Source organism: Camellia sinensis, chromosome 4, assembly GCF_055761805.1.
Source record: "Camellia sinensis isolate YWXY chromosome 4, ASM5576180v1, whole genome shotgun sequence".
Lineage (NCBI taxonomy): Eukaryota > Viridiplantae > Streptophyta > Magnoliopsida > Ericales > Theaceae > Camellia > Camellia sinensis.
Genome location: NC_138964.1, coordinates 16,022,357 through 16,048,557, shown reverse-complemented (window position 1 = coordinate 16,048,557; position 26,201 = coordinate 16,022,357). Strand labels below are relative to the sequence as shown.

The window sequence follows — 26,201 nt, the reverse complement described above, 5'->3', positions numbered from 1 at the left end:
CTTGAAGATTCAAACTTTTGTTGCTTCTTGGATGGATTTGCAGCTTCTTTAGCCTTCAAGAATCCTTCCTTGTTTCTGGAAATGAGATGGTGGTGGTAGAGCTTGGTGGTGTAGAAGGAATGATGGTTAGGGACTTAGGGTTTTTTGAAGAATTGAGAAGGAAGAAGATGGAGTTGGCTATGGAAGCTTGAAGGAGAGTTTTTCTAACCCCAACAAAGAACAAGGTTTGCTTGCTATATAGGCCAAAGAAGGGGTGTAAAGGTGGGGGAAAAGGAGGGTAAAACTCCCCCACAAAATATCCCCCGGACACAGAAAATATCTGGGGGATATTGCCCCACAGTTGTAAAGTGCACAGTGCAAGGAACACGGCCGGCCTATCACTTTTGTTGGAGGTGGCCGGCCGGCCACACCCCCTAGCCGGCCGGCTAGGGGTCAAAAGGGTCAATGAGATTTTCTGGCCGGCCAGCTACTGGGGAGGTACCTCTATGTGTGTACAACACAACCATGTGGTTAAAATTCCAAGAAAGTGGGTCCAAGGGGTTCAACATTGGCTCGGAAAGAGCGGGTCAAAAGGGTCAAGTTGACTTACTGGCCGGCCACGAACTTTTAGGGGCCTCCCAGGTGTGTACATCACAGATATGTAGTTCAAAGTTCAAGAAAAAAGGTCCAAGGGGTTCAACATTAGCCCAGAAGAAAGGGGTCAAAAGGGTCAGGTAACCTTAATGGTCGACCACGAACTTTTAGGGGCCTCCCAGTTGTGTAGATCACAGATATGTGGTTGAAAGTTGGCAACACTAACCCTAAGGTGTTCAACATTAGCCCGGAAGTTGGAAAAACGGGCGCCGGGAGGCTCCGGAGGAGAGATAACTGGCTGCTGCAACAATTGCTGGCCTCCCACCCTTCAGTGACCTTCCCTGTGATAAAACAGAGGTACCTGCCAAAAATGAACGAAAACCGTTGCAAAACGAATGTTCCGGGGCCAAAACACGCAGTTCGGGGTCCCGAAAATGGGCTGTTAAGCACCGAAAATGGCACTCGGCCACGAAGTGGGTTTCTCGGACCCCAGTGTCCCTCAACAGGGAGCAAATAGGAAGTATGCCAAAAATCAGAGCAATAGGAGATGGTTAAGCGATCCCGAACCGAGGCACACGGCCTGACGGCTCCGAAAACCGGAAACCGGACTCCGAAATGGGCAAAATGGCCTACGGCCACCAAATGTAGCCTACGGACATTGAGAGATGGTCTACGGGACCTCTCCCTCCCCTCAGGAAAAGAAACAGAGAAAACCGAGTCTGGTTCGCAAACCGAGACAAGGCACAGAAGAGGGTTCGGAAGTCCGGAGGCAGGGCTCACGGCCGCGACTCTGGAACTTCTGAACGAGCACAACATGCAATATCACCAAGCGCTCAATCGGTGACATCTGAGTCTTAAGGTCGGTCAAAAATGGGGTGTCTACACCTACCAAACTCAAACATTCTCTCAAATGAAAATTACAATTTAAGAAGAGTCAAACCCATACCGAAACTATAGAGCTTGTTGTATTTAAATTTCTACCCATATTCAACTCAATGGTAGATAGGTTTGCATTTCTATAAAAGAAGGCTAATATTTCCCAAACAGAATCAAAGAATTAAAGGCCTTTGGCAACACAGACTGCAAAAGTTTTCAAACAAGCATTGTGTTTATCTCTCAATGATGGAAGTTGTTTCACAGGTCTCTACAAATGTACCAAGGTACAGGTTATAAAATGTTATATATGGGAACTACCAAAACATAATAACAATAAATATTAATATTAATAGATGGCATGAGAGATTGGGGGTGTTTTGGTCTTTTTACCACAAACAAGATATAATGAAATAGTAAAAAAAAATATGAATTGGATGGAATAAACTTATTAGAAAGAGGACTTATTAAAAAAGCTTCAAAAAAAGAAAAAGAAGCCATTTTACTGTAGTAATACCAGAACAGACTCTTATTTATAATAGTAAGTTAAATAAATATCTTTAATGTATTTGAATTTAAAATACATCGTGTCTCTTTTATACATGGTAATTATCAATTTATCATTCACATTTATTTACAAAGAAATTACAATTTAGTGAGAAGTGAGCTAATTATTTGTTAAATAGTACAAATCTTCTTGGTATACAATTTTTGTTGTGTTTTTTTTTTTCACACAAAAGAGTCGCACCTCCTCGTGTATGTAATTATTTTTTTATTATATACATTGTTTTATAATTTTTTCTTTATTTATTTATTTTAGGAAGAAAAAATAAAATAAATCTTGAATTTTAATTTTATCAAAGTAAACATTCATATTTTTATTTATTTTTAATTTAAACCATTTACATATTTTCGATAAATAAAATTAATAAAAATTAATATTTTAGTCATTAAACTCAAATATAGTTGTATGTAAAATGTTTTAGATACCATTTTTTATTGATTTTAATGACTAAAAAAATCATTTTTTCAGTCATTTTAAAAAAAAAGGTATGCAGATAATTTAGATTGAAAATAAATCAAAGTATTAAGGTTTAAAATGATAAAATTCAAAATTCAAAATTTATTTTATTACTAAGGTTAAATCTTGAGTTTTTTTTTTTGTGATAATTTTTCCTTTTTTATTTATTATTATTATTTATTTTAGCCACTGCTAAAAGTGTTAGGCATTTTGTAATTGACAATCCCGATTGACAAAACTCCATTTAAATGTAATTGCATTCGCTCTTTTATATCGGTGAGCTTGTCAGAATTTAGATGCAAATCAAATTCAATTTATTCCTGAGTAGAGAAGTTTGTCCTAATGGTAAGATGTGCTTGAGTAGATGAGTTTTTGAGCTTGTCAAAAATCTTGGACCGCCCAAGCGTTCAAATGTGTGCTCGACCACTGAATTAGAACATCCAATATCTTAGTCTGAACTTTGAGATATTGAGACTTTTAAGTTTATCACCTAAGCGATAAGTCTTGCACTCAACTTAAGTGACAACTAAAAATTTGTTTGCACTGCCTCTACTAACCTCACCAGTCGAGCGGTTTTCATCTCCCAATTTGCTACGAAGCGTTGCGGTTTGCACGTACAAGGCATCGTTCATGACGAGTATTGAAAAATAAATAACTTCCAACCACTAATGCTTGCACAAGGCATCATTCATGACGAGTAATGCCAAATATAGAAACTCCAACTAACTCAATTGTAGAGCAAATTTTTTTTTATCAGAATTGTGGAGCAACTTGATAAGGTATTTTGATGTTATAAGTTTGATATATTTTTTTTTTAGAGTTAATTATTTGGGTGACAGTATATATAATTGGTAAAATGAACTTTTTAAATTTGGACAAATTATATCCAATATAAAAAATGTGAGTTCGAATTTTCATTTGTGTATGAGTTCATGACTTATCACTATATGATTAAGTAATTATATTGTGTAGTATTATCTAAGAGTGATCACTAGAATCTCAACGTTTCAGGTTCTAGCCCCATTGCCAAGCCTTTCGTTTTTTAACTTCCAAGTTGTGTTTGTGGAACTTTTTGGTCATAGTATAATTTTCTACCCATCACAAATAGTATAATTTTCGCTTTAGAACGCATGTTATAAATTTGTCATTAGTAACTTTTATCACAAATTAATATAACACAACAAACAATCCTAATTTTCAACGCAAAAAATCGTAATGATGGGCATTGGATTTCCCCTACTACTATATACACAGAATATATCTAGCTTAAAACGTTGCCGTATGTTTGGCTGTTGATTTGATATTGAGCTCTCTGAGGTTTTAATTCATAAAGTACCTAATTCTACTTGGATGAATAAAGAATGATGCTGTCATATTTTTTTACACTAAAATATATATTTTACCATAATTATTTACATTTTCAAACCATTTGCATTGTCAGATTTTTTTTTATGACATGGTCATATTTTTTTAACCTTATTAAAACAAAAATCAATATAATTATACTAAAATGGTTGAGTTTATCTCATGTTAGCTATATCTCAACTTGTGAGAGCGTTTGGACTTGGTAGGTTCATTTTAGAACCGACTTCGGTGATCCAAACTGTACACGTTTTAGGAATTGTTAAGTTGAATATTCACGCAAAAAATCAAGATGATCGAATATCAACAACTATATGTTTGAATTAAATTTGTATTACAAAAAATGGATAGTTATTTTTGAAATTATAGTTGTTGTCCATTTTTCTAAAACAAATATGACTCAAACATATAGTTATCAATATTTGATTATCTTAATTTTTTGCATGAATATTCTACTCAACAAGTCTTAAAAATTAAACGGTTCAGACTATCAAAATCGGTTTGAAAATAGGCCTACCAAACTCAAACACTCTCTCAAATTAAAATTACAATTTAAGAAGTGTCAAACTCATGCCAAAACTATAGAGCTTGTTGTATTTAAATTTCTACCCATATTCAACTAAATGGTTGGCAGGTTTGCATTTCTATAAAAGGAGGCTAATATTCCCAAACAGAATCAAAGTAGTAAAGGCCTTTGGCAACACAGACTGCAAAGGTTTTCAAACAAGCATTGTGTTTGTTTCTCAATCATGGAAGCTGTTTCGCAGGTCTCTACCAATGTACCAAGGCACAGATTATAAAATGTTATATATAGGAACAACCAAAACAGAATAATAATCAACGTTAATACAGGGCAAGAGAGATTGGGAGTGTTTTGGTCTTCTTACCTCAAACAAAATCTAATAGAATAGTCAAAAAGAATATAAATTTGATGGAATAAAACTATTAGAAAGAGGAATTATTAAAAAAGTTCCCAAAAAAGAAAAAGTAGCCATTTTACTGTAGCAATGCCAGGACTGACTCTTATTTATAATAGTAAGATAAATAAATATCTTTAATGTATTTGAATTTAAAATACATCGTGTCTCTTTTATACTTGGTAATTATCAATTTATCATTCACATTTATTTACAAAGAGATTACTATTTAGTGAGAAGTGAGCTAATTATTTGTTAAATAGTACAACTCTTCTTGGAATACAATTTTTTTTTTTTTTTTTTTTTTTTGTGTTTTTTCACACAAAAGAGTCGCACCTCCTTGTGTATGTAATTATTTTTTTTATTATATACACAGTTTTATAATTTCTTCTTTATTTATTTATTTTAGGGAGAAAAAATAAAAATAAATCTTGAATTTTAAATTTTATCTTTTTAATCCTTAATATTTTTATTTATTTTTACGTATTTTCGTTAAATAAAATTAATAAAAAATATATTTTAGTCATTAAACTCAAATATAGTTGTACATATAATGTTTTAGATACCATTTTTTGGTCTTTTTACCACAAACAAGATATAATGGAATAGTCAAAAAGAATATGAATTGGATGGAATAAAACTATTAGAAAGAGGACTTATTAAAAAAGCTTCTAAAAAAGAAAAAGAAGCCATTTTACTGTAGCAATACCAGAACTGACTCTTATTTATAATAGTAAGTTAAATAAATATCTTTAATGTATTTGAATTTAAAATACATCGTGTCTCTTTTATACATGGTAATTATCAATTTATCATTCACATTTATTTACAAAGAAATTACGATTTAGTGAGAAGTGAGCTAATTATTTGTTAAATAGTACAAATCTTCTTGGTATACAATTTTTGTTGTGTTTTTTTTTCACACAAAAGAGTCGCACCTCCTCGTGTATGTAATTATTTTTTTATTATATACACTGTTTTATAATTTTTTCTTTATTTATTTATTTAAGGAAGAAAAAATAAAATAAAATAAATCCTGAATTTTAATTTTATCAAAGTAAACATTCATATTTTTATTTATTTTTAATTTAAACCATTTACATATTTTTGATAAATAAAATTAATAAAAATTAATATTTTAGTCATTAAACTCAAATATAGTTGTATGTAAAATGTTTTAGATACCATTTTTTATTGATTTTAATGACTAAAAATATCATTTTTTCAGTCATTTTAAAAAAAAAGGTATGCAGATAATTTAGATTGAAAATAAATCAAAGTATTAAGGTTTAAAATGATAAAATTCAAAATTCAAAATTTATTTTATTACTAAGGTTAAATCTTGAGTTTTTTTTTTGTGATAATTTTTCCTTTTTTATTTATTATTATTATTTATTTTAGCCACTGCTAAAAGTGTTAGGCATTTTGTAATTGACAATCCCGATTGACAAAACTCCATTTAAATGTAATTGCATTCGCTCTTTTATATCGGTGAGCTTGTCAGAATTTAGATGCAAATCAAATTCAATTTATTCCTGAGTAGAGAAGTTTGTCCTGATGGTAAGATGTGCTTGAGTAGATGAGTTTTTGAGGTTGTCAAAATTCTTGGACCGCCCAAGCGTTCAAATGTGTGCTCGACCACTGAATTAGAACATCCAATATCTTAGTCTGAACTTTGAGATATTGAGACTTTTAAATTTATCACCTAAGCGATAAGTCTTGCACTCAACTTAAGTGACAACTAAAAATTTGTTTGCACTGCCTCTACTAACCTCACCAGTCGAGCGATCTTCATCTCCCAATATGCTATGAAGCATTGCGGTTTGCACGTACAAGGCATCGTTCATGACGAGTATTGACAAATAAATAAATTCCAACCACTAATGCTCGCACAAGGCATCATTCATGACGAGTAATGCCAAATATAGAAACTCCAACTAACTCAATTGTAGAGCAAATTTTTTTTTATCAGAATTGTGGAGCAACTTGATAAGGTATTTTGATGTTATAAGTTTGATATATATATATTTTTTTTAGAGTTAATTATTTGGGTGACAGTATATATAATTGGTAAAATGAACTTTTTAAATTTGGACAAATTATATCCAATATAAAAAATGTGAGTTCGAATTTTCATTTGTGTATGAGTTCACGACTTATCACTATATGATTAAGTAATTATATTGTGTAGTTTTATCTAAGAGTGATCACTAGAATCTCAACGTTTCAGGTTCTAGCCCCATTGCCAAGCCTTTCGTTTTTTAACTTCCAAGTTGTGTTTGTGGAACTTTTTGGTCATAGTATAATTTTCTACCCATCACAAATAGTATAATTTTTGCTTTAGAACGCATGTTATAAATTTGTCATTAGTAACTTTTATCACAAATTAATATAACACAACAAACAATCCTAATTTTCAACGCAAAAAATCGTAAAGATGGGCATTGGATTTCCCCTACAACTATATACACAGAATATATCTAGCTTAAAACGTTGCGGTATGTTTGGCTGTTGATTTGATATTGAGCTCTCTGAGGTTTTAATTCATATAGTACCTAATTCTACTTGGATGAATAAAGAATGATGCTGTCATATTTTTTTACACTAAAATATATATTTTACCATAATTATTTACATTTTCAAACCATTTGCATTGTCAGATTTTTTTTATGACATTGTCATATTTTTTTAACCTTATTAAAACAAAAATCAATATAATTTTACTAAAATGGTTGAGTTTATCTCATGTTAGCTATATCTCAACTTGTGAGAGCGTTTGGACTTGGTAGGTTCATTTTAGAACCGACTTCGGTGATCCGAACTGTACACGTTTTAGGAATTGTTAAGCTGAATATTCACGCAAAAAATCAAGATGATCGAATATCAACAACTATATGTTTGAATTAAATTTGTATTACAAAAAATGGATAGTTATTTTTGAAATTATAGTTGTTGTCCATTTTTCTAAAACAAATATGACTCAAACATATAGTTATCAATATTTGATTATTTTAATTTTTTGCATGAATATTCTACTCAACAAGTCCTAAAAATTAAACGGTTCAGACTATCAAAATCGGTTTGAAAATAGGCCTACCAAACTCAAACACTCTCTCAAATTAAAATTACAATTTAAGAAGTGTCAAACTCATGCCAAAACTATAGAGCTTGTTGTATTTAAATTTCTACCCATATTCAACTAAATGGTTGGCAGGTTTGCATTTCTATAAAAGGAGGCTAATATTCCCAAACAGAATCAAAGTAGTAAAGGCCTTTGGCAACACAGACTGCAAAGGTTTTCAAACAAGCATTGTGTTTGTTTCTCAATCATGGAAGCTGTTTCGCAGGTCTCTACAAATGTACCAAGGCACAGATTATAAAATGCTATATATAGGAACTATCAAAACATAATAATAATCAACATTAAATATCAACATTAATACAGGGCTTGAGAGATTGGGAGAGTTTTGGTGTTCTTACCTCAGACAAAATCTAATGGAATAGTCAAAAAGAATATGAATTGGATAGAATAAAACTATTAGAAAGAGGAATTATTAAAAAAGTTCCCAAAAAAGAAAAAGTAGCCATTTTACTGTAGCAATGCCAGGACTGACTCTTATTTATAATAGTAAGATCAATAAATATCTTTAATGTATTTGAATTTAAAATACATCGGGTCTCTTTTATACTTGGTAATTATCAATTTATCATTCACATTTATTTACAAAGAGATTACTATTTAGTGAGAAGTGAGCTAATTATTTGTTAAATAGTACAACTCTTCTTGGAATACAATTTTTTTTTTTTTTTTTTTCCACACAAAAGAGTCGCACCTCCTTGTGTATGTAATTATTATTTTTATTATATACACAGTTTTATAATTTCTTCTTTATTTATTTATTTTAGGGAGAAAAAATAAAAATAAAAATAAATCTTGAATTTTTAATTTTACCTATTTGAACATTAATATTTTTATTTATTTTTACGTATTTTTATTTATTTTTACAAAGTTATATTTATTTTTATTTATTTTTACGTATTTTCGTTAAATAAAATTTATAAAAAAATAAAATTTTAGTCATTAAACTCAAATATAGTTGTACATATAATGTTTTAGATACCATTTTTTGGTCTTTTTACCACAAACAAGATATAATGGAATAGTCAAAAAGAATATGAATTGGATGGAATAAAACTATTAGAAAGAGGACTTATTAAAAAAGCATCTAAAAAAGAAAAAGAAGCCATTTTACTGTAGCAATACCAGAACTGACTCTTATTTATAATAGTAAGTTAAATAAATATGTTAAATGTATTTGAATTTAAAATACATCGTGTCTCTTTTATACATGGTAATTATCAATTTATCATTCACATTTATTTACAAAGAAATTACGATTTAGTGAGAAGTGAGCTAATTATTTGTTAAATAGTACAAATCTTCTTGGTATACAATTTTTGTTGTGTTTTTTTTTTCACACAAAAGAGTCGCACCTCCTCGTGTATGTAATTATTTTTTTATTATATACACTGTTTTATAATTATTTCTTTATTTATTTATTTTAAGAAGAAAAAATAAAATAAAATAAATCTTGAATTTTAATTTTATCAAAGTAAACATTCATATTTTTATTTATTTTTAATTTAAACCATTTACATATTTTCGATAAATAAAATTAATAAAAAATAATATTTTACTCATTAAACTCAAATATAGTTGTATGTAAAATGTTTTAGATACCATTTCTAATTGATTTTAATGACTAAAAATATCATTTTTTCAGTCATTTTTTTAAAAAAAGTATGCAGATAATTTAGATTGAAAATAAATCAAAGTATTAAGGTTTAAAATGATAAAATTCAAAATTCAAAATTTATTTTATTACTAAGGTTAAATCTTGAGTTTTTTTTTTTTGTTATAATTTTTCCTTTTTCGTTTTTTATTTATTGTTATTATTTATTTTGGCCACTGCTAAAAGTGTTAGGCATTTTGTAATTGACAATCCCGATTAACAAAACTCCATTTAAATGTAATTGCATTCGCTCTTTTATATCGGTGAGCTTGTCAGAATTTAGATGCAAATCAAATTCAATTTATTCCTGAGTAGAGAAGTTTGTCTTGATGGTAAGATGTGCTTGAGTAGATGAGTTTTTGAGCTTGTCAAAATTCTTGGACCGCCCAAGCGTTCAAATGTGTGCTCGACCACTGAATTAGAACATCCAATATCTTAGTCTTAACTTTGAGATATTGAGACTTTTAAGTTTATCACCTAAGCGATAAGTCTTGCACTCAACTTAAGTGACGACTAAAAATTTGTTTGCACTGCCTCTACTAACCTCACCAGTCGAGCGGTCTTCATCTCCCAATATGCTATGAAGCGTTGCGGTTTGCACGTACATGGCATCGTTCATGACGAGTATTGACGAATAAATAAATTCCAACCACTAATGCTCGCACAAGGCATCATTCATGACGAGTAATGCCAAATATAGAAACTCCAACTAACTCAATTGTAGAGCAAATTTTTTTTTATCAGAATTGTGGAGCAACTTGATAAGGTATTTTGATGTTATAAGTTTGATATATATATATTTTTTTTAGAGTTAATTATTTGGGTGACAGTATATATAATTGGTAAAATGAACTTTTTAAATTTGGACAAATTATATCCAATATAAAAAATGTGAGTTCGAATTTTCATTTGTGTATGAGTTCACGACTTATCACTATATGATTAAGTAATTATATTGTGTAGTATTATCTAAGAGTGATCACTAGAATCTCAACGTTTCAGGTTCTAGCCCCATTGCCAAGCCTTTCGTTTTTTAACTTCCAAGTTGTGTTTGTGGAACTTTTTGGTCATAGTATAATTTTCTACCCATCACAAATAGTATAATTTTCGCTTTAGAACGCATGTTATAAATTTGTCATTAGTAACTTTTATCACAAATTAATATAACACAACAAACAATCCTAATTTTCAACGCAAAAAATCGTAACGATGGGCATTGGATTTCCCCTACTACCATATACACAGAATATATCTAGCTTAAAACGTTGCGGTATGTTTGGCTGTTGATTTGATATTGAGCTCTCTGAGGTTTTAATTCATATAGTACCTAATTCTACTTGGATGTATAAAGAATGATGCTATCATATTTTTTTACACTAAAATATAAATTTTACCATAATTATTTACATTTTCAAACCATTTGCATTGTCAGATTTTTTTTTATGACATTGTCATATTTTTTTAACCTTATTAAAACAAAAATCAATATAATTTTACTAAAATGGTTGAGTTTATCTCATGTTAGCTATATCTCAACTTGTGAGAGCGTTTGGACTTGGTAGGTTCATTTTAGAACCGACTTCGGTGATCCGAACTGTACACGTTTTAGGAATTGTTAAGTTGAATATTCACGCAAAAAATCAAGATGATCGAATATCAACAACTATATGTTTGAATTAAATTTGTATTACAAAAAATGGATAGTTATTTTTGAAATTATAGTTGTTGTCCATTTTTCTAAAACAAATATGACTCAAACATATAGTTATCAATATTTGATTATCTTAATTTTTTGCATGAATATTCTACTCAACAAGTCTTAAAAATTAAACGGTTCAGACTATCAAAATCGGTTTGAAAATAGGCCTACCAAACTCAAACACTCTCTCAAATTAAAATTACAATTTAAGAAGTGTCAAACTCAGGCCAAAACTATAGAGCTTGTTGTATTTAAATTTCTACCCATATTCAACTAAATGGTAGGCAGGTTTGCATTTCTATAAAAGGAGGCTAATATTCCCAAACAGAATCAAAGTAGTAAAGGCCTTTGGCAACACAGACTGCAAAGGTTTTCAAACAAGCATTGTGTTTGTTTCTCAATCATGGAAGCTGTTTCGCAGGTCTCTACAAATGTACCAAGGCACAGATTATAAAATGTTATATATAGGAACTACCAAAACATAATAATAATCAACATTAAATATCAACATTAATACAGGGTATGAGAGATTGGGAGAGTTTTGGTCTTCTTACCTCAAACAAAATCTAATGGAATAGTCAAAAAGAATATGAATTGGATAGAATAAAACTATTAGAAAGAGGAATTATTAAAAAAGTTCCCAAAAAAGAAAAAGTAGCCATTTTACTGTAGCAATGCCAGGACTGACTCTTATTTATAATAGTAAGTTAAATAAATATGTTAAATGTATTTGAATTTAAAATACATCGTGTCTCTTTTATACATGGTAATTATCAATTTATCATTCACATTTATTTACAAAGAAATTACGATTTAGTGAGAAGTGAGCTAATTATTTGTTAAATAGTACAAATCTTCTTGGTATACAATTTTTGTTGTGTTTTTTTTTTTCACACAAAAGAGTCGCACCTCCTCGTGTATGTAATTATTTTTTTATTATATACACTGTTTTATAATTTTTTCTTTCTTTATTTATTTTAGGAAGAAAAAATAAAATAAAATAAATCTTGAATTTTAATTTTATCAAAGTAAACATTCATATTTTTATTTATTTTTAATTTAAACCATTTACATATTTTCGTTAAATAAAATTAATAAAAAATAATATTTTAGTCATTAAACTCAAATATAGTTGTATGTAAAATGTTTTAGATACCATTTTTTATTTATTTTAATGACTAAAAATATCATTTTTTCAGTCATTTTTTTAAAAAAACTATGCAGATAATTTAGATTGAAAATAAATCAAAGTATTAAGGTTTAAAATGATAAAATTCAAAATTCAAAATTTATTTTATTGCTAAGGTTAGATCTTGAGTTTTTTTTTTTTGTGATAATTTTTCCTTTTTTATTTATTATTATTATTTATTTTGGCCACTGCTAAAAGTGTTAGGCATTTTGTAATTGACAATCCCGATTAACAAAACTCCATTTAAATGTAATTGCATTCGCTCTTTTATATCGGTGAGCTTGTCAGAATTTAGATGCAAATCAAATTCAATTTATTCCTGAGTAGAGAAGTTTGTCCTGATGGTAAGATGTGCTTGAGTAGATGAGTTTTTGAGCTTGTCAAAATTCTTGGACCGCCCAAGCGTTCAAATGTGTGCTCGACCACTGAATTAGAACATCCAATATCTTAGTCTGAACTTTGAGATATTGAGACTTTTAAGTTTATCACCTAAGCGATAAGTCTTGCACTCAACTTAAGTGACGACTAAAAATTTGTTTGCACTGCCTCAACTAACCTCACCAGTCGAGCGGTCTTCATCTCCCAATATGCTATGAAGCGTTGCGGTTTGCACGTACAAGGCATCGTTCATGACGAGTATTGACAAATAAATAACTTCGAACCACTAATGCTCGCACAAGGCATCATTCATGACGAGTAATGCCAAATATAGAAACTCCAACTAACTCAATTGTAGAGCAAATTTTTTTTTATCAGAATTGTGGAGCAACTTGATAAGGTATTTTGATGTTATAAGTTTGATATATATATATATATATATATTTTTAGAGTTAATTATTTGGGTGACAGTATATATAATTGGTAAAATGAACTTTTTAAATTTGGACAAATTATATCCAATATAAAAAATGTGAGTTCGAATTTTCATTTGTGTATGAGTTCACGACTTATCACTATATGATTAAGTAATTATATTGTGTAGTATTATCTAAGAGTGATCACTAGAATCTCAACGTTTCAGGTTCTAGCCCCATTGCCAAGCCTTTCGTTTTTTAACTTCCAAGTTGTATTTGTGGAACTTTTTGGTCATAGTATAATTTTCTACCCATCACAAATAGTATAATTTTCGCTTTAGAACGCATGTTATAAATTTGTCATTAGTAACTTTTATCACAAATTAATATAACACAACAAACAATCCTAATTTTCAACGCAAAAAATCGTAACGATGGGCATTGGATTTCCCCTACTACTATATACACAGAATATATCTAGCTTAAAACGTTGCGGTATGTTTGGCTGTTGATTTGATATTGAGCTCTCTGAGGTTTTAATTCATATAGTACCTAATTCTACGTGGATGAATAAAGAATGATGCTGTCATATTTTTTTACACTAAATATAAATTTTACCATAATTATTTACATTTTCAAACCATTTGCATTCTCAGATTTTTTTTTATGACATTGTCATATTTTTTTGACCTTATTAAAACAAAAATCAATATAATTATACTAAAATGGTTGAGTTTATCTCATGTTAGCTATCTCAACTTGTGAGAGCGTTTGGACTTGGTAGGTTCATTTTAGAACCGACTTCGGTGATCCGAACTGTACACGTTTTAGGAATTGTTAAGTTGAATATTCACGCAAAAAATCAAGATGATCGAATATCAACAACTATATGTTTGAATTAAATTTGTATTACAAAAAATGGATAGTTATTTTTGAAATTATAGTTGTTGTCCATTTTTCTAAAACAAATATGACTCAAACATATAGTTATCAATATTTGATTATCTTAATTTTTTGCATGAATATTCTACTCAACAAGTCTTAAAAATTAAACGGTTCAGACTATCAAAATCGGTTTGAAAATATGCCTACCAAACTCAAACACTCTCTCACATTAAAATTACAATTTAAGAAGTGTCAAACTCATGCCAAAACTATAGAGCTTGTTGTATTTAAATTTCTACCCATATTCAACTCAATGGTAGGCAGGTTTGCATTTCTATAAAAGGAGGCTAATATTCCCAAACAGAATCAAAGTAGTAAAGGCCTTTGGCAACACAGACTGCAAAGGTTTTCAAACAAGCATTGTGTTTGTTTCTCAATCATGGAAGCTGTTTCGCAGGTCTCTACAAATGTACCAAGGCACAGATTATAAAATGTTATATATAGTAACTACCAAAACATAATAATAATCAACATTAAATATCAACATTAATACAAGGCATGAGAGATTGGGGTTGTTTTGGTCTTTTTACCTCAAACAAAATCTAATGGAATAGTCAAAAAAAAATATGAATTGGATAGAATAAAACTATTAGAAAGAGGAATTATTAAAAAAGTTCCCAAAAAAGAAAAAGTAACCATTTTACTGACTCTTATTTATAATAGTAAGATAAATAAATATGTTAAATGTATTTGAATTTAAAATACATCGTGTCTCTTTTATACTTGGTAATTATCAATTTATCATTCACATTTATTTACAAAGAGATTACTATTTAGTGAGAAGTGAACTAATTATTTGTTAAATAGTACAACTCTTCTTGGAATACAATTTTTTTTTTTTTTTTTTTTTTTTTGTGTTTTTTCACACAAAAGAGTCGCACCTCCTTGTGTATGTAATTATTATTTTTATTATATACACAGTTTTATAATTTCATCTTTATTTATTTATTTTAGGGAGAAAAAATAAAAATAAATCTTGAATTTTTAATTTTATCTATTTAAACATTAATATTTTTATTTATTTTTACGTATTTTTATTTATTTTTACACAGTTATATTTATTTTTATTTATTTTTACGTATTTTCGTTAAATAAAATTAATAAAAAATAATATTTTAGTCATTAAACTCAAATATAGTTGTACATATAATGTTTTAGATACCATTTTTTATTGATTTTAATGACTAAAAATATCATTTTTTTCAATCATTTTTTTAACAAAAGTATGCAGATAATTTGGATTGAAAATAAATCAAAGTATTAAGGTTTAAAATGATAAAATTCAATATTTATTTTATTACTAAGGTTAAATCTTGAGTGTTTTTTTTTTTTTTGATAATTTTTCCTTTTTTGTTTATTATTATTATTTATTTTGGCCACTGCTAAAAGTTTTAAGCATTTTGTAATTGTCAATCCCGTTTGACAAAACTCCATTTAAATGTAATTGCATTCGCTCCTTTATATCGGCGAGTTTGTCAGAATTTAGATGTCTATCGAATTCAATTTGTTCCTGAGTAGAAAACTTTGTCCTGATGGTAAGATGTGCTTGAATAGATAAGTTTTTGAGCTTGTCAAAATTCTTGGACTGCTCAAGCGTTCAAATGTGTGCTCGACCACTGAATTAGAACATCCAATGTCTTAGTCTGAACTTTGAGATATTGAGACTTTTAATTTATCACTTCAGCGATAAGTCTTGCACTCGACTTAAGTGACAACTAAAAATTTGTTTGCACCGCCTCTACTAACCTCACCAGTTGAGAGGTCTCCATCTCCCAATTTGCTATGAAGCATTGCGGTTGCACGTAGAAGGCATCATTCATGACGAGTAAGGACAAATAAACAACTTGCACGTACAAGGCATTATTCATGACGAGTAATGACAAATAAACAACTTCCAACCAATAATGCTCGCACAAGGCATCATTCATGACGAGTAATGCCAAATATAGAAACTCCAACTAACTCAATTGTAGAGCAACTTTTTTTTTTATCACAATTGTAGATCAACTTGATAAGGTATTTTGATGTCATAAGTTTGATTTTTTTTTTTTTTTAGAGTTAATTATTTGGCTGACAATATATATAATTGGTAAAACGAACTTTTTAAATTTGGGCAAATTATATCCAATATAAAAAATGTGAGTTCAAATTTTCATTTGTGTATGAGTTCACGACTTATCACTATATGATTAAGTAATTATATTGTGTAGTATTATCTAAGAGTGATCACTAGAATGTCAACGTTTTAGGTTGTAACCCCATTGCTAGGCCTTTCATTTTTAAACTGCCAACTTGTATGTGCCGAACTTTTGGTTATAGTATAATTTTCTACCCATCACAAATAGTATAATTTTCACTTTAGAACGCATGTTATAAATTTTTCATTAGTAACTTTTATCACAAATTACTATAACACGACAAACAATCCTAATTTTCAACGGAAAAAATCGTAACGATGGGCACTGGATTCCCCTACTACTATATACACGGAATATATCTAGCTTAAAATGTTGCGGTATGTTTGGCTGTTGATTTGGTATGGAGGAATAAAATAAAAAAGAAAAATTGATCAAACTAAAAGGTAATTTTCTTTTTTTTTAAGGGTAAATTATACCGACATTGCTTTAAGTTTGGAGAAATTATATTAAACCCCACAATTTTGAAATAATTAAATTGAGCTCTCTAAGGTTTTAATTCATATGGTACCTAATTCTACTTGGATGAAAAAAGAATGATTTTGTCATATTGTTTTACACTAAATTATATATTTTACCATAATTATTTGCATTTTCAAACCATTTGCATTGTCATATTTTTTTATGACATTGTCATATTTTTTTAACCTTATTAAAACAAAAATCAATATAATTATACTAAAATGATTGAGTTTATCTCATGTTAGCTATCTCAACTTGAGAGAGCGTTTGGACTTGGTATGTTCATTTTAGAACCGACTTCGGTGATCCGAACTGTACACTTATTAGGAATTGTTAAGTTGAATATTAATGTAAAAAATCAAGATGATCGAATATCAATAACTATATGTTTGAATTAAATTTGTGTTACAAAAAATGTATAGTTATTTTTGAAATTATAGTTGTTGTCCATTTTTCTAAAACAAATATGACTCAAACATATAGCTATCGATATTTCATTATCTTGATTTTTTGCATAAATATTCTACTCAACGAGACTTAAAAAATGAACGGTTCAGATTATCAAAATCGGTCTAAAAATAGACCTACCAAACTCAAACACTCTCTCAAATTAAAATTACAATTTAAGAAAAATCAAACCCATACCGAAACTACAGAGCTTGTTGTAATTAAATTTCTACCCATATTCAACTCAATGGTAGGTAGGTTTGCATATCTATAAAGGGAGGCTAATATTTCCCAAACAGAATCAAAGTAGTAAAGGCCTTTGGCAACACAGACTGCAAAAGTTTTCAAGCAAGCATTGTGTTTATCTCTCAATCATGGAAGCTGTTTCACAGGTCTCTACAAATGTACCAAGGTACAGGTTATAGAATGTTATATACACTTCTCATCTATTTTTAATTTAACTGCTTGATACAATTTTTTTCCCCCAATTAATTAGTGTTATATATAGAAAAACTGTTAAATTATTGATCATGAGTTGATGGGGATTAAATGAGTCTTTGTCTCTCTTTAATTCTTTCTCTAATTGATACATTTCTGTTAAAGTGTTAAAAAAATTGGAAGGCAATATGAGTTTTGCTTCTCTTTTAATTCTCTCTCTCTACTTGTTGAAATAAGCATATTTTTAATTAGCAGTAGGTAGGCTAATATCGACAGACACAAAATAAAAAATAAAATAGGAAAATTTAAAGATTTTATGAAATTTCTTTGAATTATTTTTTTTTTGGGGATGAATTACACTTTTAACCCTTGTAATTTGACTCAAATTTCACTGTACTTTCTATTATTTTAATTTGAACTATTAGATGCCTACACTTTAAATTCAATTTCAAATTGGTCCTTCCTTCGAACCTTTTGTTAATTTGTAAGTTACGTAACTTCAAGAAAATACATTTTTGGAAAGTTTTTGGCTTAGTGGTATTTTTCAAAATACTATAAAATATTTGTTTATGACACTTTTCACCTAATGTCATAAAAAGTAACTTGCACCTACCTAGTTTAGTGATATTTTTTTAACAAATGTTGCTACTAATGTTTAGTGGCATCTGTCGATAAATGATACTAAAATAATATCTTATGTCATTTTTTTTTTTTATAAAATGCCATAAAATTGATGTGGCATTTTTTTATTGAAATACCACTGGAGCCTTATATGTTTGTGGTTCTATGGCATTTTTCTAAAACGTGTCATCAAATATTTTTTTATGACATTTTTTAAAAACATGCCACTAGTGTAGTGCCACTAAAGTGTGTTTTTGTTGTAGTGGAAAAAGTCTATATATCTAGGTAATAATGCATTCTTAAGAAAAATTACACTTGTAATCCCTACATTTTGCCATTAGTGTCATTTCAGTGCATACACTTTGAATTAGTTCAATTTTAATCTTTAAAATTAGATTTTAGATCAATTTGTCCAATTGACAACATCGTTAGGGTTTTTGATAAAAATTGGTCACTGCATTGGCAATATTTATAGCCGCTTATGGACGCATTTTTTATATTAAAAAAATATGAACAATTGTAATTAATTATAGATTAAATTGAAATAATATCATAAATTTAGGATCAAAATAGGATCAATTGAAATTATGCTGGCCAAAATAACATACGGATCAAATGGTAGGAACTATCGGTATAGTTTGCCGTATATTATTGGAATGAAAAATTGTGCAAATGTTTCAGATTAGAGGGGAAGGTGGCACTGATCACCGGTGGAGCTCGTGGCATTGGAGAATGCACCGCAAGGCTGTTCACCAAACATGGAGCCAAAGTGATTATTGCCGATATCCTAGACAACTTGGGTCACTTAGTATGTGAAGACTTGGGTGATGAACTTGCTTTTTATGTTCATTGTGATGTGAGTAATGAATCAGACATTGAAAGTGCGGTTAACACTGTCATCCTCAAGTATGGAAAGCTTGACATCATGATCAACAATGCAGCTATAGTTGACGAAGCCAAAACCAGCATTCTTGACAATGAAAAGTCTGAGTTCGATCGAGTCATTAGCGTGAACCTAACAGGCGCCTTCTTAGGCACCAAGCACGCAGCTCGAGTGATGATTCCAGCCAAAAAGGGTAGCATTATTACAATCGGAAGTGTTTCTTCTAGTGTTGGTGGTGTTGCTTCTCACGCATATACGAGTTCAAAGCATGCTGTGGTAGGACTGACGAAGAATGTTGCTGCAGAGCTTGGGCAGTTTGGGATTCGCGTGAATTGCTTATCGCCCTACGTCATTGCGACACCATTGGCAATGAATTTTTTCAAGATGGATGAGAGTGATGCCTCTAGTGTTTATTCTAACCTCAAAGAAGTGGCTCTTTGCTCAGAAGATGTGGCTGAAGCTGCTCTTTATCTGGGGAGTGATGAGTCTAAGTACATGAGTGGGCATAATCTTGCACTAGATGGGGGATTTACTGTTATCAATCCGGCTTTTGGGTTGTTCGCAAAACCCAAATAATTTATTTTTAATCGAAGCTGATGTATTTGATATAATAAAAAATATGTTTGGAAGTTTTAAAATATGAACCTTTAAGGTTAATTTAAGAATCATATTTTTAGTCGCTTTCAACATTTTTGGTGTAATATCCAAAAGGAAAAAATAATACTAAAATAATAATCTTGTTATATTTTTATTGTAAGGAGGATGAGTCTGTAGAAAAATTAGCTGATTTTAGAATCTTCTTAAATTTTAACTAAAAGAAAAGGCAGTGTACACCCACACAAAAATCAATCACTTGAAATCATATTCTTCTTTTTACCCACAAATTGAAGTGACATAACCAAATATTAAGGTCAAATATCTTTATTTTTCAAAGCCATGTGTCACAGAATTCCAAAATATTCTGATAGTCACAAAATTTTCAATTTACCCAAAAAAGTTATCCAGATGAATATAAAGCTAAGTTCGATTACGACGGAAGTGGTAAAGAGTGAGGGAAATAGAAAGAACAAGTAAATAAATTTTTGGTAAGTTTATTTAATATAAAAGTGGTGGAAGTGATAATAAGGGCTGTACGGACATAAAAAAAAAATATTGGATTTGAGGATAAAGAAATTCATCAAAGAAGATAATCATCACCACTACGCGATCGCCATCTATAAGACAAAACACTGTAGACACCCCATTTTTTACCGACCTTAAGACTTAGACGTCACCAACTGAGCGCTCGGTGATGTTGCATATTGTGCTCGTTCTGAGGTTGCAGAGTCTCGGTTACGAGCCTTGCCTCCGGACTTCGGGGCTCTTTTGTGCTTTGCTTTGGTTTGCGAAACAGGTCCTGTTTTCTCTGTTTTTTCTTTCCGAAGGGAGGGAGAGGTCTCGTAGACCATCTCTCAGTGGCTGTAGGCTACGTTTCGTGGTCGTAGGCCATTTTTCCCGTTTGGAGCCCAGTTTCCGGTTTTCAGAGTCGTCGGCTGTGTGCCTCAGTTCGGGACCGCTTAACTACCTCTGTTTGCTTCGGTTTTTGGCACACACCTTGTTTCCTCCCTTTAGAGGGACACTATGGCCTGGGAGACCACCTTTGTGGTCATACGCCACTTCCGGTGCCTAACAGTCTGTTTTCGAGGCCCCGGACTGCACGTTTTGGCCCCCGAACCTTCGTTTTGCATCCGTCTTTGTCCATTTTTGGTAGGGACCTTATTTTCATTGCTAGGGAGGTGGTAGTATAGTGGGAGGCCACCTTTTTTCCTTGGAAACCAGCTTTCTCTTTTTCTCTCTCCTCCAGCCAGTTTTTCTGACAGAAAGCTGGTTTTTCTCACTTTTGAGCCACAATTTCTGGTTTTTCATATCACCATTGTGTTGTGCTCATCTGGGAGGCCACCAATATGGGTAGGCCGACCAGCAATTCTTCTTGACCCTTTTGAACCTTGCTAAAAAGCTGGTTTTTCTCTCTCTTGGGTCACATTTTTTGGTTTTCCACCATACAGCTGTGTTGCACTCATCTAGGAGGCCACCTTTCTGGGATAGCCGGCCATCATTTCTCCTTGAACCTTTTGACCCCTGGTCGGCCGACTAGGGGGAGTGGCCAGCCGACCACTTGAACTGGTCGGCCTGCTTCTTGCTTTTTGCTCTCTCTGAATGCATCACAACTGTGCCAGCTGGGAGGCATTTGGACCATCCTCCATACACATGTATGGAGGATATTTGAAGCTTCCAAGAGAAGCTTTAGAGCCTCTCCTCTATAAAGGAGAGGCTTGTCTTCATTTGCAAGGGGTTCAACAATTTTGTTTAAGGCTTATACACCTCTCCCTCCATAGCTCACTATTCCAAGCTCCAAACCCTAATATTCTTGCACCATTTGCACTACGCCTCATAGCCTACCACCTCCACCATCCATCCAAGCATCTTGGAGCCAATTTTCAAAGATTAAAGAACCCCATCTTGGTCCAGAAGTTGCTGGAAATCTGCTCTTCAAGGGTGAGTCTCTATTTCCCATTTTCTTGCATTATTTTGCTCCATTGATTAGCCTTATTTGCAAGCTTTTCTGGACTTTGTCATAAACTGAAAAGTATCTTCTTTTGAGCTCCTCTTGAAGTTTTATTGAGGACACTTTTCTGTTTGAAGCTATCTACCTCCTTGTATGCTCTATCCCTCTTGGTAGGCTTCTTTTGCATCATATCTTAGCCTTACTTGCAAGCATTTTCGAGATTTTCCATGAACTAAAAAAAGTCTTATTTTGAGCCCCTATTGAAGTTTGATTAAGGGCATTTTTCTGTTTGGGGTCATCTTCCCCCTTCCATGCTTCATTTCCTCATGTTTTGAGCTATGCATGTGAGCATTTGCATTGGCCTTGATTTGGCCTTTTAGCCACTAAAATCCTGTGGATTTTCAGTGGTTTAGATGTGTCTTTGAGCTTCAAAATCAGAAAGGGGTGATCTTCTCACCCCTTGTCCTCTTTACTAGCATTGTTGGCCTTTCAAAGGGGCTCCATCTTGCATGTTGTGAAGTCACATTTCAGGCCCTATTTTGTGAGTTTTAAGGCCTATCTTGACTCTGTCCATAGCCCCTTTGGCCATATTTTATGTCTATGATGCATGTGTAGAACAATCCCACTCAAGGCCTTTCAAAGGGTCTTTCATTTGCTTGCTTCCTTGGTTGATTTTAGGGCCTTTTTGGTGAGTTTTAGGTCTGTCATAACCTATTTCCAGAGGTGATTTTCCATCATTGATGTCCATTATGTATGTGTAGAGTAACCCTCTTATTAGCCTTTCAAAGGAGGCCATCATTTTTGCATGCATTGACAGAGTTTCAGTGGTTATTTGGGCATATTTTGACATGGCATACTTCTATTTTTAGCTGGTTGGGTGAGCCCTCGTATGCTTTATATAGTTGTAGAACAACTCATGGTTCACTAGCTTTCTTTGAATGCTTTATAGGCCATTGATTCTAGCATATTTTGGCTATGCCTTAAACTAATAATGTGTTTATTTTGGACTTCCCTAGCTCTTTTTTTGGGTCTTGTGGTCGAATGATGTTAGTTTTGCATGCTTGTAGTTCAAGGTCCATGCTTAGCTTTGAGTTTTGAGATCCATTCCATGCATATACTGAGGTGTGTTCATGTTTTGAGCCTATTCATCACATTTTAGAGCTTGTTTGAATGCCATTTTGCCATGTTTTTATCTCTTTAAATACGTTTTAGAGTTGGGCTTGTATATCCCATTTACCGACCATTGAATGAGCTCCATTTCGTTGCATTCCGAGTCATCATTTTAGGTCAATTCCCCACTATTTTAGGCCTGCCTAGGGTCTTTTTGGGGTTGGTTTTGCCTTTGGTGCATTGCTTTGGGTACCTCTAGTATAACGTACTTCACTAGTTTCGGTACTTGGGCCCCCTAGCTTGCATTGTGTGCCATATTTACATGTTTCGGGACCATATTTCATACTGTTTCAGAGCTGTAATTTATGCTATTCCATGCCATCTTTCATCCCTTGCCATGCTTTGGTAAAGTGGCATTTGACGCCTTAGGTTCGGTCCTTAGTATTTGTGCATGTGTGCACGCATTTCGGTTGTCTCATTTTCATCTAATGGCTACTGATGTGAGTGTGGCTGAGGTCCACTCATGTTGGTGTAAGTCCATCGTGCATTGTGTATGCTGAGTTGTATGTTAGAGCATTGTGTATGCCATGTTACATCGAGTATTGTATATGCCATTCTATAGCATTGCGTATGCTAGGTTGTATGTTAGTCGCATTGTGTATGCCATCTCATTTGCATTGTGTTTGGGATAGGAGTTAGCCCAAGCATGGGAAACGAGGGACATTTCGTACTCCGAGTGACGGAACGTATCTCAATTCCCAGTCGCCGACACTCCGGATTACCCATGATGGAGTTTAGGTTTTGTTATGTTTATATGTGCATTCATTTTACATTGAGTCGTACAATTCGACTCCTCGACCATCATGCATCGAGATGCGTAATTGGTGGCACGAAGATCGAGGACTACACTCCCGTGAGAGTAGTCATGCATACATATGTGAAAATACTTTGTTGTGCCCCTTTCTTGCTGTCTGTTGTAGCAAATCAGAAATCAGTAGCTTTCTAATGCCGTGCACAGCATTCCGGCATTAATTGCAAATAGAGGCGAATCGGGGCATCGCAATGGATTTCCGCGCAAGGCAACTCGAGCATGCATCTTTCATCATTCAGAATAGAGCTGAGGCGGTCCATGGATTTGCATGCTAATTTACTTGCTTTCCTAGTTAAATTGTTAATTAATTAGGATTTTGTACTTATTCGGACTATAATTATTATTCGGACTGTATTATTTATTCGGACCCTTCTAGCAAGGGCACAATTGTAATAAGTGTGCGTGCGTGTGATGTATGTCCTCCAACCCCACGTCTTTCTCCCTTTTATTTACCAGCTTATGATGGTTAATTTAGGGCATGTTTCAATTAGCATACTTATGATAGCATGTTTGCATTCATTCATCCGTCTTGCATGCACCGGGCTCGGTGCATCATACTAACTGCATTGTATTTCAATTCCGAGTTGAATACTTGTTAGTTGTAGCATCATCACATGCCATCTTTAGAATAGCCGAGCCTATTGTAATTGTATTTCTGCATGTGTTGCATTAGGCATTTCTGTATAGTTAGGATCATGCATTGATTTCTAACATAGCTTCTGTTTTGGCTTGGAGTACTCGGTAAGTGTTTATGCTTCAGCATCCTTGCATGTGTGTGAGTGACTGCCATGATAGCATACTTACCATGAAGCTACGTGCTTACGTGGTATACCTACTTGAATGCCTGCGGGTGAAGGTTGGGTTATTTGGATTGGAACAATTCATCAATTATGAGTTTTAAGCCCACTTGAGAGTGGCAAATCATCTTGTTTTCTAAGCCCACCCGAGGGTGGCAAAATCTGCATTTTAAGCCTACTTGCGAGTAACAAACCATTTTTCAAAACAAACATGAGATGTGTTGTTCCAATTCAGGCGATCCGATCTATATTTGTATGCTGTGCGCATTACATAGTAAATCTAGGCTAATAACCGGAATAAGAGCACATAACGTTTTCAAAATTAGATATCATGGTTAGTAGAGGTTGATCTCTGATCGGGCGAGCGGGGGTGCTCACGAAGTGACCTTCCCTAATCATACCCAAGTTCTCGAGCCGAGACAACTTTGGTGATGACGGACACGTGGCCTTAGGCAACGAGTCAAGGTTTCCTAAATTTTTCAAAATAAAATATTTAGGTGGCGACTCTGTATCTGGCAAAGTAGTCCATGTTTGGCACTTCTTTCAAAAAAAAATCTGTTTTCAAAAATAATTTTCCGAATTTAGACTCTTTGATGATTCATCGGTCTTGCATTACACTCTACGATATTAGATACAGGACCGTGACATTAAGTCCTGAACTGTAGTGAGCCTAATGAACAAAACGGGGGATTTCCCTCCCGGGACGTTCGGGGACGTCTACAAACACCCCCAGCCGTAGTCGGGGGTCTTCTGATACCCAAGTTAATCCTCTAATATTATCAAAATATTTAATTGATAAATTTATAGAAATTGCATACCTCAGCCCATGGGGTGTCCGCATATTTATAATATCCAGTGATTTGCCTAGCAAGTACTTTGAATATTCTAGAAGTCTTATCCCAAACAATCTCCGGTTGTTTAGGACTCCTATATCGATGTAAGATTTAATCTCTTGATGAGTTTTTCATAACACAAAATACTAATACAATGTTTGATGAGAATTTGACAAATGTCTTACACGCGATAATCCATAATTACACCACGTAGTAGTGTCGAGACCTACATAATTCTTGCAATTATTTTTACTCCTCGTAGGGGTAAATTACACTTAGAATCTTTGTAGTTTCACCAAAATCTCATTTTAGTCCATTTATTTTCTATTGTAACAGTCAATCCCTTATACTTTAAATCAAGTAGCAATCTCACAATTCCATCCATCTACCGTTAAAAAATTTGACAAAATTTGTCATTTGAAGCGCATGTGACATTTGTGTTGTCACATTAGCACCCTTATAGTTTTACTAAAATCCACTTTAATCATTATACTTTTATCAAAGTCTAATTTTAGTACCTCTACTCTTAATTTCTATTAATTTTATTAATGATAGGACGTTAACTGTTATAATTGAAAGTGAATGGACCAAAGTGAGTTTTTTGTGAAAGTGCAAGGATACTAACTATAATTGACCCTTAAAAGAAAGTTAATTTTCTTATACAACCCATGATAATATGGCAACCCAATTTTAGTTTCTCGTAAAAACTACTAAAAAATACAAGAATGTTCAAATTTATTATAGAAGCAATCACTTATAATTAGAATTCTTATTTTCTCTTTTTCTTTTTTTTCTTATAAAATTTTCATCCTAACCAACTTCATACAAAACAA

At 32.1% G+C, this 26,201-nt stretch overlaps 1 protein-coding gene across 2 annotated transcripts; it reads left to right on the top strand.

Annotated features, from left to right (window-relative positions):
• Positions 1 to 1,637: 1,637 nt before the first annotated feature.
• On the top strand, positions 1,638 to 19,804 carry LOC114268458 (secoisolariciresinol dehydrogenase). 2 transcript variants are annotated; one of them, XM_082922850.1, is made up of 2 exons: positions 1,638 to 1,733; positions 19,011 to 19,804. In XM_082922850.1, the coding sequence occupies exons 1-2, from the start codon at positions 1,693 to 1,695 to the stop codon at positions 19,786 to 19,788; spliced, it is 819 nt and encodes a 272-aa protein (XP_082778976.1). In that variant the 5' UTR covers positions 1,638 to 1,692; the 3' UTR covers positions 19,789 to 19,804. The 2 variants fall into 2 exon arrangements, with proteins under 2 accessions (XP_082778976.1, XP_028065441.1); XM_028209640.2 differs by lacking the exon at positions 1,638 to 1,733 and adding an exon at positions 17,557 to 17,682.
• Positions 19,805 to 26,201: the final 6,397 nt, after the last annotated feature.

Coding starts and splice junctions, on each gene's coding strand:
- LOC114268458 (XM_082922850.1), top strand. CDS start 1,693: ATGATGGAAGTTGTTTCACAGGTCTCTACAAATGTACCAAG. Junction 1,734..19,010: donor GTCTCTACAAATGTACCAAG/GTACAGGTTATA, acceptor CAAATGTTTCAG/ATTAGAGGGGAAGGTGGCAC.